General features: G+C 49.0%; 1 protein-coding gene across 1 annotated transcript in view; it reads left to right on the forward strand.

The window, feature by feature from the left end:
• The window catches only part of LOC139226900 (forkhead box protein N1-like), a 73,373-nt gene that overhangs the window by 31,939 nt on the left and 24,041 nt on the right, over positions 1-17,393 (forward strand). Inside the window, exons 4-5 of the mRNA XM_070857994.1 lie at positions 13,824-13,946; positions 16,706-16,833. Coding sequence (XP_070714095.1) covers positions 13,824-13,946; positions 16,706-16,833 — 251 coding nt within the window. The remainder of the gene's footprint in view (positions 1-13,823; positions 13,947-16,705; positions 16,834-17,393) is intronic.

A 17,393-nucleotide genomic window follows, 5' to 3' on the forward strand; every position in this document is an offset into this window, starting at 1 on the left:
AAGATTTGCATTTATATAGCGCCTTTCATGACTACCGGATATCCCAAAGCACTTTACAGCCAATGAAGTGCTTTTGGAGTGTAGTCACTGTTGTAATGTAGGAAACATGGCAGCCAATTTGCGCACAGCAAGCTCCCACACACAGCAATGTGGTAATGACCCGATAATCTGTTTTTGTTATGTTGATTGAGGGATAAATATTGGCCAGGAACCAGGGAATACTCCCCTGCTCTTTTTCGAAATAGTGCCATGGGATTTTTTTTACGTCCACTTGAGAGAGCAGACGGGGCCTCAGTTTAATGTCTCATCTGAAAGACGGCACCTCCAACAATGCAGCGTTCCCTCAGCATTGCACTGGAGTGTCAGCCTAGGTTTTTTGTGCTCAAGTCCCTGGAGTGGGACTTAAACCCACGACCTTCTGACTCAGAGGCGAGGGTGCTGCCCACTGAGCCACAGCTGACATGCTGGAGTATACTCTGGAGTCTCGACATGGCTGTCCCTGGGATTGGGTACCCCAGGCTATCAATATTCAGCCTTACTACTGCTTTTAAAAAATCTGCCTCTTGACTCAGGACCACTTTATTCATATCCTGTTGCTATCTGGGCTCTTTGCCTCCAGCCCATCCCACTGGACCTTGGGCTCATGGATGACATTCTAATGGATTCAGTTCATCAACTGCCAGAGGTTTTATGGAGAAAGATCACTACCACCCTACAGGAAGTCATTCACCGCTTAATGTTTTATTTAGTCTTCTAGCAATCTCCAAGCGCCGTCCAGTCACAGACACCAACGGCTTCCAAAAAATCTCTGCATTGGTTTCAAACACCTTCCCGTGACCTGAATCGACACTCGAGGAGTCCTTTAATCTGCTCAGAGGAAACACCCACTGTGCTGTAAACACACAGCTAAAACTATTTCTTCTGAAGAAAGTGAATATTGTACTCATACAGGGAGCTGACCGTGTGGAGGTGACTGCATCCCTTTCCCTGCTCAGTGAAGTCCGATCCAGAGACTTCAGCATGGGCTGCACAGAGTCACTGCTGTGACAGTGTCAGCTCTGTAGGCATTGGGCCAGGACTGAGGCCATTCTCTCCTAGTAACCTCAACAGGCTCCCTGCACGTGCAGAATAAGTGAAAAGAAAGAGAGAAAGACTTGCATTTCTGCAACGCCTTTGACGTCCACCGGACGTCTCAAAGCACTTTACAGCCAATGAAGTACTTTTGGAGTGTAGTCACTGTTGTAATGTGGGAAACGTGGCAGCCAATTTGCGCACAGCAAGCTCCAACAAACAGCAATGTGATAATGACCAGATAATCTGTTTGGTGATGCTGGTTGAGGGATAAATATTGGTCAGGACACCGGGGAGAACTCCCCTGCTCTAGACATGGATGTAATTTACCAAAATTCCCTGGATTCTGGGGCAGTCCTAGCGGATTGGAAAACTGCAAATGTAACGCCCCTATTTAAAAAACGAGGCAGACAAAAAGCAGGAAACTATAGACCAGTTAGCCCAACATCTGTGGTTGGGAAGATGTTGGAATTAATTATTAAAGAAGCAGTAGCAGGACATTTGGAAAAACAAAATTCGGTCAGGCAGAGTCAGCATGGATTTATGAAGGGGAAGTCATGTTTGATAAATTTGCTGGAGTTCTTTGAGGATGTAACGAACAGGGTGGATAAAGGGGAACCAGTGGATGTGGTGTATTTGGATTTCCAGAAGGCACTTGTCAAGGTGCCACATAAAAGTTTACTGCACAAGATAAAAGTTCACGGGATTGGGGGTAATATATTAGCATGAATAGAGGATTGGCTAACTAACAGAATACAGAGAGTTGGGATAAATGGTTCATTCCCTGGTTGGCAAGAGTAACTAGTGGAGTGCCGCAGGGTTCAGTGCTGGGACCCCAACTATTTACAATATATATTAACGACTTGGAAGAAGGGACTGAGTGTAACGTAGCCAAGTTTGCTGACGATACAAAGATGGGAGGAAAAGCAATGTGTGAGGAGGACACAAAAAATCTGCAAAAGGACATAGACAGGCTAAGTGAGTGGGCAAAAATTTGGCAGATGGAGTATAATGTTGGAAAGTGTGAGGTCATGCACTTTGGCAGAAAAAAATCAAAGAGCAAGTTATTATTTAAATGGAGAAAGATTGCAAAGTGCTGCAGTACAGCGGCACCTGGGGGTACTTGTGCATGAAACACAAAAGGATAGTATGCAGGAACAGCAAGTGATCAGGACGGCCAATGGTATCTTGGCCTTTATTGCAAAGGGGATGGAGTATAAAAACAGGGATGTCTTGCTACAGTTATACAGGGTATTGGTGAGGCTACACCTGGAGTACTGCGTGCAGTTTTGGTTTCCATATTTACGAAAGGATATACTTGCTTTGGAGGCAGTTCAGAGAAGGTTCACTAGGTTGATTCCAGGCATGAGGGGGTTGATTTATGAGGAAAGGCTGAGTAGGTTGGGCCTCTACTCATTGGAATTCAGAAGAATGAAAGTGATCTTATCGAAACATGTAGGATTATGAGGGGGCTTGACAAGGTGGATGCAGAGAGGATGTTTCCATTAATGGGGGATACTAGAACTAGAGGGCATAATCTTAGAATTAAGGGGCCACCCATTTAAAACAGAGATGAGGAGAAATTTCTTCTCTCAGAGGGTTGTAATTCTGTGTAATTCGCTGCCTCAGAGAGCTGTGGAAGCTGGGTCATTATATAAGTTTAAGACAGAAATAGACAGTTTCTTAAACGATAAGGGGTTATGGGGAGTGGGCGGGGAAGTGGAGCTGAGTCCATGATCGGATCAGCCATGATCTTATTGAATGGCGGAGCAGGCTCGAGGGGCCTTCTGTTGCTATTTCTGATAATATAAGACATAAGAACATAAGAATTAGGAACAGGAGTAGGCCATCTAGCCCCTCGAGCCTGCTCCGTCACTCAACAAGATCATGGCTGATCTGGCCGTGGACTCAGCTCCACTTACCCGCCCGCTCCCCGTAACCCTTAATTCCCTTATTGGTTAAAAATCTATCTATCTGTGACTTGAATACATTCAATGAGCTAGTCTCAACTGCTTCCTTGGGCAGAGAATTCCACAGATTCACAACCCTCTGGGAGAAGAAATTCCTTCTCAACTCGGTTTTAAATTGGCTCCCCCGTATTTTGAGGCTGTGCCCCCTAGTTCTAGTCTCCCCAATCAGTGGAAACAACCTCTCTGCCTCTATCTTATCTATCCCTTTCATTATTTTAAATGTTTCTATAAAATCACCCCTCATCCTTCTGAACTCCAACGAGTAAAGACCCAGTCTACTCAATCTATCCTCATAAGGTCCAAGTCAGCATGGATTTGTGAAAGGGAAATCATACTTGACAAATCTTCTGGAATTTTTTGAGGATGTTTCCAGTAGAGTGGACAAGGGAGAACCAGTTGATGTGGTATATTTGGACTTTCAGAAGGCTTTCGACAAGGTCCCACACAAGAGATTAACGTGCAATGTTAAAGCACATGGGATTGGGGGCAGTGTGCTGACATGGATTGAGAACTGGTTGTCAGACAGGAAGCAAAGAGTAGGAGTAAATGGGTACTTTTCAGAATGGCAGGCAGTGACTAGTGGGGTACCGCAAGGTTCTGTGCTGGGGCCCCAGCTGTTTACACTGTACATTAATGATTTAGACGAGGGGATTAAATGTAGTATCTCCAAATTTGCGGATGACACTAAGTTGGGTGGCAGTGTGAGCTGCGAGGAGGATGCTATGAGGCTGCAGAGCGACTTGGATAGGTTAGGTGAGTGGGCAAATGCATGGCAGATGAAGTATAATGTGGATAAATGTGAGGTTATCCACTTTGGTGGTAAAAACAGAGAGACAGACTATTATCTGAATGGTGACAGATTAGGAAAAGGGGAGGTACAACGAGACCTGGGTGTCATGGTACATCAGTCATTGAAGGTTGGCATGCAGGTCCAGCAGGCAGTTAAGAAAGCAAATGGCATGTTGGCCTTCATAGCGAGGGGATTTGAGTACAGGGGCAGGGAAGTGTTGCTACAGTTGTACAGGGCCTTGATTAGGCCACACCTGGAGTATTGTGTACAGTTTTGGTCTCCTAACCTGAGGAAGGACATTCTTGCTATTGAGGGAGTGCAGCGAAGGTTCACCAGACTGATTCCTGGGATAGCGGGACTGACCTATCAAGAAAGACTGGATCAACTGGGCTTGTATTCACTGGAGTTCAGAAGAATGAGAGGGGACCTCATAGAAACGTTTAAAATTCTGACGGGTTTAGACAGGTTAGATGCAGGAAGAATGTTCCCAATGTTGGGGAAGTCCAGAACCAGGGGTCACAGACTAAGGATAAGAGAGTGGTAAGCCATTTAGGACCGAGATGAGGAGAAACTTCTTCACCCAGAGAGTGGTGAACCTGTGGAATTCTCTACCACAGAAAGTTGTTGAGGCCAATTCACTAAATATATTCAAAAAGGAGTTAGATGAAGTCCTTACTACTAGGGGGATCAAGGGCTATGGCGAGAAAGCAGGAATGGGGTACTGAAGTTGCATGTTCAGCCATGAACTCATTGAATGGCGGTGCAGGCTAGAAGGGCCGAATGGCCTACTCCTGCACCTATTTTCTATGTTTCTATGTTTCTAACCCCCTCATCTCCGGAATCAGCCTAGTGAATCGTCTCTGTACCCCCTCCAAAGTTAGTATATCCTTCCTTAAGTAAGGTGACCAAAACTGCACGCAGTACTCCAGGTGCGGCCTCACCAATACCCTATACAGTTGCAGCAGGACCTCCCTGCTTTTGTACTCCATCCCTCTCGCAATGAAGGCCAACATTCCATTCGCCTTCCTGATTACCTGCTGCACCTGCAAACTAACTTTTTGGGACTCATGCACAAGGACCCCCAGGTCCCTCTGCACCGCAGCATGTTGTAATTTCTCCCCATTCAAATAATATTCCCTTTTACTGTTTTTTTTCCCAAGGTGGATGACCTCACACTTTCCGACATTGTATTCCATCTGCCAAACCTTAGCCCATTTGCTTAACCTATCTAAATCTCTTTGCAGCCTCTCTGTGTCCTCTACACAACCCGCTTTCCCACTAATCTTTGTGTCATCTGCAAATTTTGTTACACTACACTCTGTCCCCTCTTCCAGGTCATCTATGTATATTGTAAACAGTGGTCCCAGCACCGATCCCTGTGGCACACCACTAACCACCGATTTCCAACCCGAAAAGGACCCATTTATCCCGACTCTCTGCTTTCTGTTAGCCAGCCAATTCTCTATCCATGCTAATACATTTCCTCTGACTCCGCGTACCTTTATCTTCTGCAGTAACCTTTTGTGTGGCACCTTATCGAATGCCTTTTGGACATCTAAATACACCACATCCATCGGTACACCTCTATCCACCATGCTCATTATATCCTCAAAGAATTCCAGTAAATTAGTTTAACATGATTTCCCCTTCATGAATCCATATTGCGTCTGCTTGATTGCAGTATTCCTATCTAGATGTCCCGCTATTTCTTCCTTAATGATAGTTTCAAGCATTTTCCCCACTACAGATGTTAAACTAACCGGCCTATAGTTACCTGCCTTTTGTCTGCCCCCTTTTTTAAACAGAGGCGTTACATTAGCTGCTTTCCAATCCGCTGGTACCTCCCCAGATTCCAGAGAATTTTGGTAGATTATAACGAATGCATCTGCTATAACTTCTGTCATCTCTTTTAATACCCTGGGATGCATTTCATCAGGACCAGGGGACTTGTCTACCTTGAGTCCCATTAGTCTGTCCAGCACTACCCGCCTAGTGATAGTGATTGTCTCAAGGTCCTCCCTTCCCACATTCCTGTGAGCAGCAATTTTTTGGCATGGTTTTTGTGTCTTCCACTGTGAAGACCGAAGCAAAATAATTGTTTAAGGTCTCAGCCATTTCCACATTCCCATTATTAAATCCCCTTTCTCATCTTCTAAGGGACCAACATTTACTTTAGTCACTCTTTTCTGTTTTATATATCTGTAAAAGCTTTTACTATCTGTTTTTATGTTTTGCGCAAGTTTACTTTCGTAATCTATCTTTCCTTTCTTTATTGCTTTCTTAGTCATTCTTTGCTGTCGTTTAAAATGTTCCCAATCTTCTATTTTCCCACTAACCTTGGCCACCTTATACGCATTGGTTTTTAATTTGATACTCTCCTTTATTTCCTTAGTTATCCATGGCTGGTTATTCCTTCTCTTACCGCCCTTCTTTTTCACTGGAATATATTTTTGTTGAGCACTATGAAAGAGCTCCTTAAAAGTCCTCCACTGTTCCTCAATTGTGCCACCATTTAGTCTGTGTTTCCAGTCTACTTTAGCCAACTCTGCCCTCATCCCACTGTAGTCCCCTTTGTTTAAGCATAGTATGCTCATTTGAGACACTACTTCCTCACCCTCAATCTGTATTAGAAATTGAACCATACTGTGATCACTCATTCCGAGAGGATCTTTTACTAGGAGATTGTTTATTATTCCTGTCTCATTGCACAGGACCAGATCTAAGATAGCTTGCTCCCTTGTAGGTTCTGTAACATACTGGTCTATAAAACAATCCCGTATGCATTCTATGAATTCCTTCTCCAGGCTACCCCGTGTGATTTGATTTGACCAATCGATATGTAGGTTAAAATCCCCCATGATTACTGCCGTTCCTTTTTCACATGCCTCCATTATTCCCTTGATTATTGTCCGCCCCACCGTGAAGTTATTATTTGGGGGCCTATAAACTACGCCCACCAGTGACTTTTTCCCCTTACTATCTCTAATCTCCACCCACAATGATTCAACATTTTGTTCATTAGTACCAATGTCGTCTCTCACAACTGCCCTGATATCATCCTTTATTAACAGAGCTACCCCACCTCCTTTCCCTTCTTGTCTATCTTTCCGAATCGTCAGATTCCCCTGTATGTTTAATTCCCAGTCTTGGCCACCCTGAAACCATGTTTCTGTAATGGCCACCAAATCATACCCATTTGTAATGATTTGTGCCGTCAACTCATTTACTTTATTTTGAATGCTGCGTGCATTTAGGTAGAGTGTTTTAATACTAGTTTTTAATCCATGATTTTTAGTTTTGACCCCTCCTGCAGCCCCTTTATATTCAGTGGCCCTTTTTGTTTTTTGCCTTGGGTTTCTCTGCCCTTATGTTCTTCGAAAGAGTACCTTGGGATCTTTTACGTCCACCTGAGAAAACTGGTGGGGCCTTGCTTTAACGTCTCATCTGAAAGACGGTATCTCTGACACTGCGCGCTCCCTCAGTACTGCCCCTCCAACTGTGCAGCGTTCCCTCAGTACTGCAACGCTCCCTCAGTACTGCCCCTCCGACACTGCGGCGCTCCCTCAGTACTGCGCCTCCGACAGTGCGATGCTCCCTCAGTACTGCCCCTCCGACAGTGCGATGCTCCCTCAACACTGCCCCTCCGACAGTGCGGCGCTCCCTCAGTACTGCCCCTCCGACAGTGCGGCACTCCCTCAGTACTGCCCCACCGACGTTGCAGCACACCCTCAGCACTGCCCCTTCGACAGTGCAGTGCTCCCTCAATACTGCCCCTCTGACAGTGCAGCGCTCCCTCAGTACTGCCCCTCCAACAGTGCAGCGCTTCCTCAGTACTGCCCCTCCAACAGTGTGGCACTCCCTCAGTACTGCCCCTCCAACAGTGCGGCACTCCCTCAGTACTGCCCCTCCAACAGTGCAGCGCTTCCTCAGTACTGCCCCTCCAACAGTGCGGCGCTCCCTCAGTACTGCCCCTCCAACAGTGCAGCGCTTCCTCAGTACTGCCCCTCCAACAGTGCGGCACTCCCTCAGTACTGCCCCTCCAACAGTGCGGCACTCCCTCAGTACTGCCCCTCCAACAGTGCAGCGCTTCCTCAGTACTGCCCCTCCAACAGTGCGGCACTCCCTCAGTACTGCCCCTCCAACAGTGTGGCACTCCCTCAGTACTGCCCCTCCAACAGTGCAGCGCTTCCTCAGTACTGCCCCTCCAACAGTGCGGCACTCCCTCAGTACTGCCCCTCCAACAGTGCGGCACTCCCTCAGTACTGCCCCTCCAACAGTGCAGCGCTTCCTCAGTACTGCCCCTCCAACAGTGCGGCACTCCCTCAGTACTGCCCCTCCAACAGTGCGGCGCTTCCTCAGTACTGCCCCTCCGACAGTGCGGCGCTTCCTCAGTACTGCCCCTCCAACAGTGCGGCGCTTCCTCAGTACTGCCCCTCCAACAGTGCGGCGCTTCCTCAGTACTGCCCCTCCAACAGTGCGGCGCTTCCTCAGTACTGCCCCTCCAACAGTGCGGCACTCCCTCAGTACTGCCCCTCCAACAGTGCGGCACTCCCTCAGTACTGCCCCTCCGACAGTGCAGCGCTTCCTCAGCACTGCATGGGAGTGTCAGCCGAGATTTTGTTCTCAAGCCTCTGGAGTGGGACTTGAACCCACAACTTCTGATTCAGAGGTGTGAGTGCGAACCCACCGAGTCACACTCAAGTGCAGAATGCTTTTTCTTGGCTGAGGGCGGGGAAGCCCTACGAGATAATAAAGGGCTGCTGCTTGCCATTAAATGGGAGGTCAGTTTGTTTCGTATGCACAATAAAAAAAACTCTTGTACCGACAAAAGGAATTGAAGCAAGAGGAAATGTGGGGAAAATCCCTCTTTGGAAGAGAATGCCTCGTTGGTCCTGCTCCTGTTAAAGCCAGAGCTCAAAATGTCTGGCTGGAGGTCAGCAAGAGCATAATTGCAGAGTCACATCCTGAGCACAGTTTACGACCCCAGTCTCTTTTTAAGATTTGATCACATTTGCCATTTAAAAGTTGGGAGACACACGGCGACTGTTTAAACAATAATCGATAATGGCACACTCTGCTCAATAAATGATGGTGATTGAATCTTAGAAAAATACATTCTTTATTTTACAACATTAAAATTTGCAACTAAAGCATCTTCTCTTTGTCTCTAACTCATCGCCATTCAGCCTTTACTTTGCAACATAATGTCAGGAGCCACAGAACCTTTTCAGAGTGACAGATTTGACCACAGACCATCAATATATCTGTGCAGGGCAATGCATTGACAATGTAATAACTGCAGGCTCTTCTGTAAACAACCTCTCACTGGAAAACAGGAGCAGTGAACGGACAAATCACAGAACCCAACCTGTCCATTGTAAAAGCAGAATACATATAACCAATCGCAACTCGGCCATCGCAGGCTTGCGTGGTTTACAGGTCCAGTAAGTCCCAATATTTAGGGAACGTAGTCAAAGATAATTCACTGAAATCATCATCATCATCATTGGCAGTCCCTCGAAATCGAGGAAGACTCGTTTCCACTCTATAAGTGAGTTTTCAGGTGACTGTACAGTCCAGAGGTTGGGGTAGTCTTGGATCTGACCTGGAGGTGGCGAAGGTTGAATAGATTCCCACTGGTTCTGTAGTTTAGTTCCACTCCAGCGGGTAGCTTGTTGACTGTGAAGTACCAACCTCAGTCATCAAGCTACAGTACGCAGACGACGCCTGCGTCTGCGTACATACAGAGGTTGCACTCCAGGACATCATCGACGTATTTACTGAGGTGTACGAAAGCATGGGCCTTAACTATCCGTAAGACAAAGGTCCTCCACCAGCCTGTCCTCGCCGCACAGCACTGCCCCCCAGTCATCAAGATCCATGGTGCGGCCCTGGACAATGTGGACCACTTCCCATATCTCGGGAGCCTCCTATCAACAAGAGCAGGCGTCGACGACGAGATCCAACACCGCCTCCAGTGCGCCAGTGCAGCCTTCGGCCGCCTGAGGAAAAGAGTGTTTGAAGACCCCAGGCCCTCAAAACTGCCACCAAGCTCATGGTCTACAGGGCTGTAGTGATACCCGCCCTCCTGTATGGCTCAGAGACATGGACCATGTACAGTAGACACCTCAAGTTGCTGGAGAAATATCACCAACGATGTCTCCGCAAGATCCTACAAATCCCCTGGGAGGACAGACGCACCAACGTTAGTGTCCTCGACCAGGCCAACATCCCCAGCTTTGAAGCACTGACCACACTCGATCAGCTCCGCTGGGCAGGCCACATAGTCCACATGCCAGACACGAGACTCCCAAAGCAAGTGCTCTACTCGGAGCTCCCTCACGGCAAACGAGCCAAAGGTGGGCAGAGGAAACGCTACAAGGACACCCTCAAAGCCTCCCTGATAAAGTGCAACATCCCCACCGACACCTGAGAGTCCCTGGCCAAAGACCGCCCTAAGTGGAGGAAGTGCATCCGGGAGGACGCTGAGCACCTCGAGTCTCATCGCCGAGAGCATGCAGAAACCAAGCGCAGGCAGCGGAAGGAGCGTGCGGCAAACCAGTCCCACCCACCCTTTCCTCAACATCTATCTGTCCCACCTGTGACAGGGACTGTGGTTCCCGTATTGGACTGTTCAGCCACCTAAGAACTCACTTCAGGAGTGGAAGCAAGTCTTCCTTGATTCTGAGGGACAGCCTGTGATGGATGGCTACCATCCAATACAGGAATTACAGTCTCTGTCACAGGTGGGACAGACAGTGGTTGAGGAAAGGCTGGGTGGGGAGTCTGGTTTGCCGCACGCTCCTTCCGCTGCCTGCGCTTGGTTTCTGCATGCTCTCGGCGACGAGACTCGAGGTGCTCAGCGCCCTCCCGGATGCACTTCCTCCACTTAGGGCGGTCTTTGGCCAGGGACTCCCAGGTGTCAGTGGGGATATTGCACTTTATCAGGGCGGCTTTGAGGGTGTCCTTGAAACGTTTCCTCTGCCCACCTGGGGATCGCTTGCCGTGTAGGAGTTCCAAGTAAAGCGCCTGCTTCGGGAGTCTTGTGCCAAGCATGCGGACAGTGTGGCTCGCCCAGCGGAGCTGATAGACTGTGATCAGTGCTTCAATACTGGGGATGTTGGCCTGAGTGAGAACACAGACGTTGGTGCGTCTATCCTCCCAGGGGATTTGCAGGATCTTGCGGAGACAGCGTTGGTGGTATTTCTCCAGCGATTTAAGGTGTCTGCTGTACATGGTCCATGTCTCTGAGCCATACAGGAGAGCAGGTATCACTACTGCCCTGTAGACCATGAGCTTGTTGCAGATTTAGGTCCTGGTCTTCGAACACACTCTTCCTCAGGCGGCTGAAGACTGCACTGGCCTTGTTGATAGTAGGCTCCCGAGGTATGCGGCAACTACAGAGCAATCTCCCTGTTGTCGGCCACTGAGAAAGTCATCGCTAGCATTCTCCTCAACTGTTTTCTCCCTGTGGCTGAGGAGCTCCTCCCGGAGTCACAGTGCGGATTCTCTCCACTACAGGGTCCAACGGACATGATCTTCATGGCACGGCAACTGCAAGAGAAATGCAGGGAACAGCACCAACCCTTGTACATGGCCTTTGACCTCACAAAGGCCTTTGACACTGTTACCCGCGAGGGACTATGGAACGTCCTCCTCCGTTTCAGCTGCCCCCAAAAGTTTGTCGCCATCCTCCGCCTGCTCCATGATGACATGCAGGCCGTGATCCTGACCAACGGATCCACCACTGACCCAATCCATGTCCAGACCAGGGTCAAGCAGGGCTGCATCATCGCACCAACCCTCTTCTCAATCTTCCTCGCTGCAATGCTCCACCTCACAGTCAACAAACTCCCCGCTGGAGTGGAACTAAACTACAGAACCAGTGGGAACCTGTTCAACCTACGCCACTCCAGGCCAGGTCCAAGACCGTCCCAACCTCTGTCGTCGAGCTACAGTACACGGACGATGCTTGTGTCTGCGCACACACAGAGGCTGAACTCCAAGCCATCGTCAACATCTTCAGTGAGGCGTCTGAAAGCATGGGCCTTACACTAAACATCCGTGAGACAAAGGTCCTCCACCAACCTGACCCTGCCACACAGCACTGCCCCCCCCAGTCATCAAAATCCACGGCGCGGCCCTGGACAACGTGAACCACTTTCCATACCTCCACTGACATAGAAAGAGATGCAAATACAGAGCCGTCAGGGCGATAGTCGCATCATCCCCAGAAGGAATGAGTTGGTTTGATACCATTAGTTCAGGGTTGGATAGTGCGGTGAATCACTCAGCTTCACCTCATGCCGATCTGGTACACAGTATGAGCTACAAAGTTGTAAATCATGTCATTCACAATGCTTGTGTTTAATGCCTGAAGTGTATTGGCAAAACGATAAGAATTTAAGGAAAGATCCATTTAGTATAGACACAGAAACAGAGGACATTTGGAAACTGGCGAGAAAGTGAAAAAGTAAAAGGTTACAATGATCTGTCACCGAATCTCGAGGGATAGGTTTCTGCAAGTGGTTCCAGGCAATGTAAGGATATGGTTGTTTGACTAGGAATGCAATATTCTCGAGGAGGGTGAATGTGCCAATCATCTATGGCCTTACAAGCCCTGGTAAACCGGCACATGGTTAGGAGGGCCACCCTGGCATTCTGTCTCTCCCTCGAACCACCTATCCAGCCCATGAACTGTGACTCCGTGTGAACACAGGGAACAGGGTGAGGATGGAGAGATCACAGCCTTGACCATTCAGATTTGGGCTGGGGCAGCGGGAGGGGGAGGGGGTTGTCCCATTCTGCTGCTGTAGCTTCTCTGGAGAACTCCCACAGAATTTCAGGGCCTGGGTCCTTTAGACGTAACAAAATCGCTGGTCTCCCGGAGGTCTTGTGGCTGGGAGGACAGAGAGAGGTTGTACAGTACACGACTTCTCCTTGTGTGGTGATTGCGGACATAGACAAGGGGGACGATTCTCGCGTGGAGCTCAAAGAGGTTGGCATGACCCTAGTGCCCGTCTCATGGCCACACTTAATTTGCTGAGCTGCCTGCATGAAACCCACTATAGGCAGCCCATTGATTGGGAGCACAGGAGAACCAGTGGAGAGGCTGCTACATAGAGACATGGTGAGAAGGTGGAACTCGCTACCACAGGGAGTGGTTGAGACGAATAGTATTGATGCATTTAAGGAGAGGCTAGACGTGCATATGAGGGAGAAAGGAATAGAAGGTTATGCTGATCGAGGTGGATGAGAAAGATGGGAGGAGGCTCGAGTGGAGCATAAACGTCGCTATGAACTGATTGGGCCGAATGTTCAGTTTCTGTGCTGTATATGCTATGTAATCTTATGTAGGGCATCCAGCCCACCTTAAAGGGAAGGTGCTTTTTCTGGTGGTAGGCTGTAACTAGCGAGATTGAACCGAGGCAGACGAAATAATGGGGCCCCCAGTTTCTGCGATGCAATGCAGCTCTGGAGGTGCTGATTGACCAAGTGAGTAGCTGGAAGGAGGTTATCTCCCTCCTATGGGCACAGGTAACAAGACAAATCAGTCAACAGGCAGAGGAAGAGTTGGCAGAGAATGTCACTGCCATCAGCATTAGCTTCAGACTCTGGCTGCAGTGCAGGAAAAAAATGAATGATCTGACCAGCACTACCAAGGTAAGGCTCTCCTTCATATCTCTCTCTCTCTGCAGGACCCGATTTTAACCTCAGCATTATAAATCCTTCACTTCCTGGCAATCCATTTTGAAACTAGATAAGAAAAGACAGCTTCCAGTTCTAATTCTAGCTATTTCAGAGCAATGTGAGATAAAGTACAGAAGTCTCCCTATTTTATTACAACCTCGAGTCAAAATACACGGAATGCTGGTATAGAATCATCAGTGAATACACTTCCTCCCGAGTGTGTCCTTCAGGGGACAGGCTCTCCCGTTAACCAGGCGGCTAACAGCCATCTCTCGCATCCATTGGTCTTTGTTCTTTTACAGATCCAGAACCCCAAGTACGAGACCAACACCGTGCCTGGGCGTGGGCTTGAGCAACATGAACTGCTGTGCTATCAGTCGCAGGCACAACACATCTACTGTCCCGTTCCACCCGCTCAGCAGCAGGTAGGCTCATCCAGGGGACACCAGCACCAACGTAGCCATCTCTGGCCACTTCATATTGTTGGAAAATACTCAGATAGAAGCTGGGATTTTCCCAATGACTTGGATCATGAAAATGGCCATGCCCATTTTTGAAAATTTCACTGAAATTTGGAAGAACATTAGGGGCAAAGTTTCTCCTGTGCAAATCAGGATCAGAAACATCCAATTTCTTGGGGTTATGACCCACGCTCAAGGGCGCCTGAAATACGTCCAACGCCAAAGTGACTCAGGTGATATTCAAGCGTCCCTGGTGACGGTAAGTCCCTTGGATATGTCATTGAGTCTAAGGACCCTGCTCCGAGATTGATCAAGGACGAGGCAACGCTTGTGCCCCGCTAGTTGTCTCGGCTCTACAACGAACTAACCAGCAATCCTTACAGGACCTGTTGAGGGACGGTGTAAGTAAACTTTGTCACTTGCCTTAATGTTTCCCATTCGCACCGCCTGACCCTAGCTGGGAGCCACTGTCAGTGTCCGAGTCGCCCATCTGGTTCTGGGCTGGATCACCATGCCTGAATCATACCCACAGCTCATCAGATTCAAGATAATGAGACCCACAGAACAATTCTGGATGATCCAGGACTTGCGTTGCCCAATTCACTCCCTTATTCAGGTGCTAACCAACATTTCCCCCTCCCCCCATTACTTCTAACCTTTTACTGCAAGTGACTAAATGTAATAAGTTGGAGTTATTTTATATCTTATTTTCTCCGCATCCTTGCATCACCTGCTGGCGGAGAGTGAAGGGCGCTGCCAATTTGCTGCCCATACTCGCCCGGTTTTGCTTGTATTGACTGGACAGCACTGGGCGACTCTCAGATTTCCACTGCTCCCCAATGAGGGCCTGCTTGACCTCCACTCCGCCATTGGTCAATCTCCCCCTGAAGCCAGGAGTGCACCTTGGGTTTGGTGTGAATTGCTTCCGGCCACTCCATAATACAACACAATGGAACAACCCACTCAGGCTGGAGGGGCATTAATGCCGCACCCGGGATTCAAAATTGCAATTGTTGCTAACTACTCTCAGACCTGTGGCTGGAATCTGGGTTTTACAGAACTGTCAATAGCAACAACAACTTGAATTTCCACATGGCCTTTAACATAGTAAAATGTCCCAAGGTGCTTCACAGGAGCATTATCAAAATAACATTTGTCACCAAGCCACATGAGATATTAGGACAAGTGACCAAAGCGGTAGGTTTTAAGGAGCGTTTTAAAGGAGGAGAGAGAGGCAGAGAGGTTTAGGGAGGGAGTTCCAGAGCTTGGGGCCAAGGCAGCTGAAGGCACGGCCACCGATGGTGGAGAGATTAAAATATGGGGATGCGCAAGAGGCCAGAATTGGAGGAGCACAGAGATCTCAGAGGATTCTTACGAAAGGTCATCGACCTGAAACATTAACTCTGTTTCTCGCTCCACAGATGCTGCCTGACCTGCTGAGTATTTCCAGCATTTTCTGTTTTTAATCGCGGAGGGTTGTAGGGCTGGAGGAGATTACAGAGATAGGGAGGGGCGAGGTTATGGAGGGATTTGAAAACAAGGATGAGAATTTTAAAATTGAGGTGTTGCTGGACCGGTAGCCAATGTAGGACAGTGAGCACAGGGGGTGATGGGTGAGTGGGACTGGGTGTGAGTTAGGACACGGGGCAGTGAGCACAGGGGGTGATGGGTGAGTGAGACTCGGTGCGAGTTAGGACACAGGATAGTGAGCACAGTGGGTGATGGGTGAGTGGGACTGGGTGTGAGTTAGGACACGGGGCAGTGAGCACAGGGGGTGATGGGTGAGCGGGACTCGGTGCGAGTTAGGACACAGGACAGTGAGCACAGGGGGTGATGGGTGAGTGGGACTCGGTGTGAGTTAGGGCACGGGTCAGTGAGCACAGGGGGTGATGGGTGAGTGGGACTGGGTGTGAGTTAGGACACGGGGTCAGCGAGCACAGGGGGTGATGGGTGAGCGGGACTTGGTGCGGGTTAGGACACAGGATAGTGAGCACAGGGGGTGATGGGTGAGTGGGACTGGGTGTGAGTTAGGACACGGGGCAGTGAGCACAGGGGGTGATGGGTGAGTGGGACTGAGTGCGAGTTAGGACACGGGACAGTGAGCACAGGGGGTGATGGGTGAGTGGGACTGAGTGCGAGTTAGGACACGGGGCAGTGAGCACAGGGGGTGGTGGGTGAGCGGGACTTGGTGTGAGTTAGGACACGGGTCAGTGAGCACAGGGGGTGATGGGTGAGTGGGACTGGGTGTGAGTTAGGACACGGGGTCAGCGAGCACAGGGGGTGATGGGTGAGCGGGACTTGGTGCGGGTTAGGACACAGGATAGTGAGCACAGGGGGTGATGGGTGAGTGGGACTGGGTGTGAGTTAGGACACGGGGCAGTGAGCACAGGGGGTGATGGGTGAGTGGGACTGAGTGCGAGTTAGGACACGGGACAGTGAGCACAGGGGGTGGTGGGTGAGCGGGACTCGGTGCGGGTTAGGACACGGGGCAGCAGGGTTTTGGATGAGCTGAAGTTTACGGAGGGTGGAAGATGGGAAGCCAGCCAGGAGAGCGTTGGAATCGTTGAGTGTGGAGGTGACAAAGGCACGGATGAGGGTTGGTTTTCAATGTATGTGAAGCACTTTGAGATTTTTGTTTGAGAGAGATGTTACACATAGATCATAGTCAGTTTTTCATCAGAGTCCAGAGTCTAATTGTTGACCATGTTGTATTTGTTTTGCAGTTTTCTGGCATTACCAGTTACCCCGGGGACTGCCCACCTACTGCCCAGTACCCCTATCAGAGGATTGCACCTCACATTACCCAGGATTCACACCATCTGCTCTACCCTAAACCCATTTACTCGTACAGGTAAAGTCAGCGCTAGTGAGCGAGTCTGTGATTGTGCCTAGGCTACCATCCTGGCCTGTTTTTGTGCAGTACATTCTATGTAAGAACTGAATAGAAACCAACATTGAAACAACAGAATCATAGAATAGTGCAGCACAGGAGGAAGCCATTCGGCCCGTCGAGTCTGCGCAGGCTTGTATTGAAGAACAATCTTGTTAGTCCCACTCCTCCCGCTCGTTCCCCAAAGCCCTGCAAGTTTTTCTGCATCAAGTATTGATCCAGTTCCCTTTTGAAGGCTACTATTGAATCTGTTTCGACCGCCCTATCAGGCAGTGGGTTCCAGATCCTAACCACTCATTGCTTAAATCTTTTTTCCTCATGTTGCCTCTGGTTCTTTTGCCAATCACCTCGAGTACAAAGGACTAAAAAATACAAGAATGCAACCCTCAGAAGAACACTAGTGCTGTTTGCAAAGGCGTTTCAACACTTTGTGTTGGACCCTCCTCTCCTGGAACCTCTAACCTCTCACTGCTGTACGGTTCCATGGGCCAGATCAGGCTTGGGGCCATTCTTGTAAACCT

Source organism: Pristiophorus japonicus, chromosome 16, assembly GCF_044704955.1.
Source record: "Pristiophorus japonicus isolate sPriJap1 chromosome 16, sPriJap1.hap1, whole genome shotgun sequence".
NCBI classification, from domain to species: domain Eukaryota; kingdom Metazoa; phylum Chordata; class Chondrichthyes; family Pristiophoridae; genus Pristiophorus; species Pristiophorus japonicus.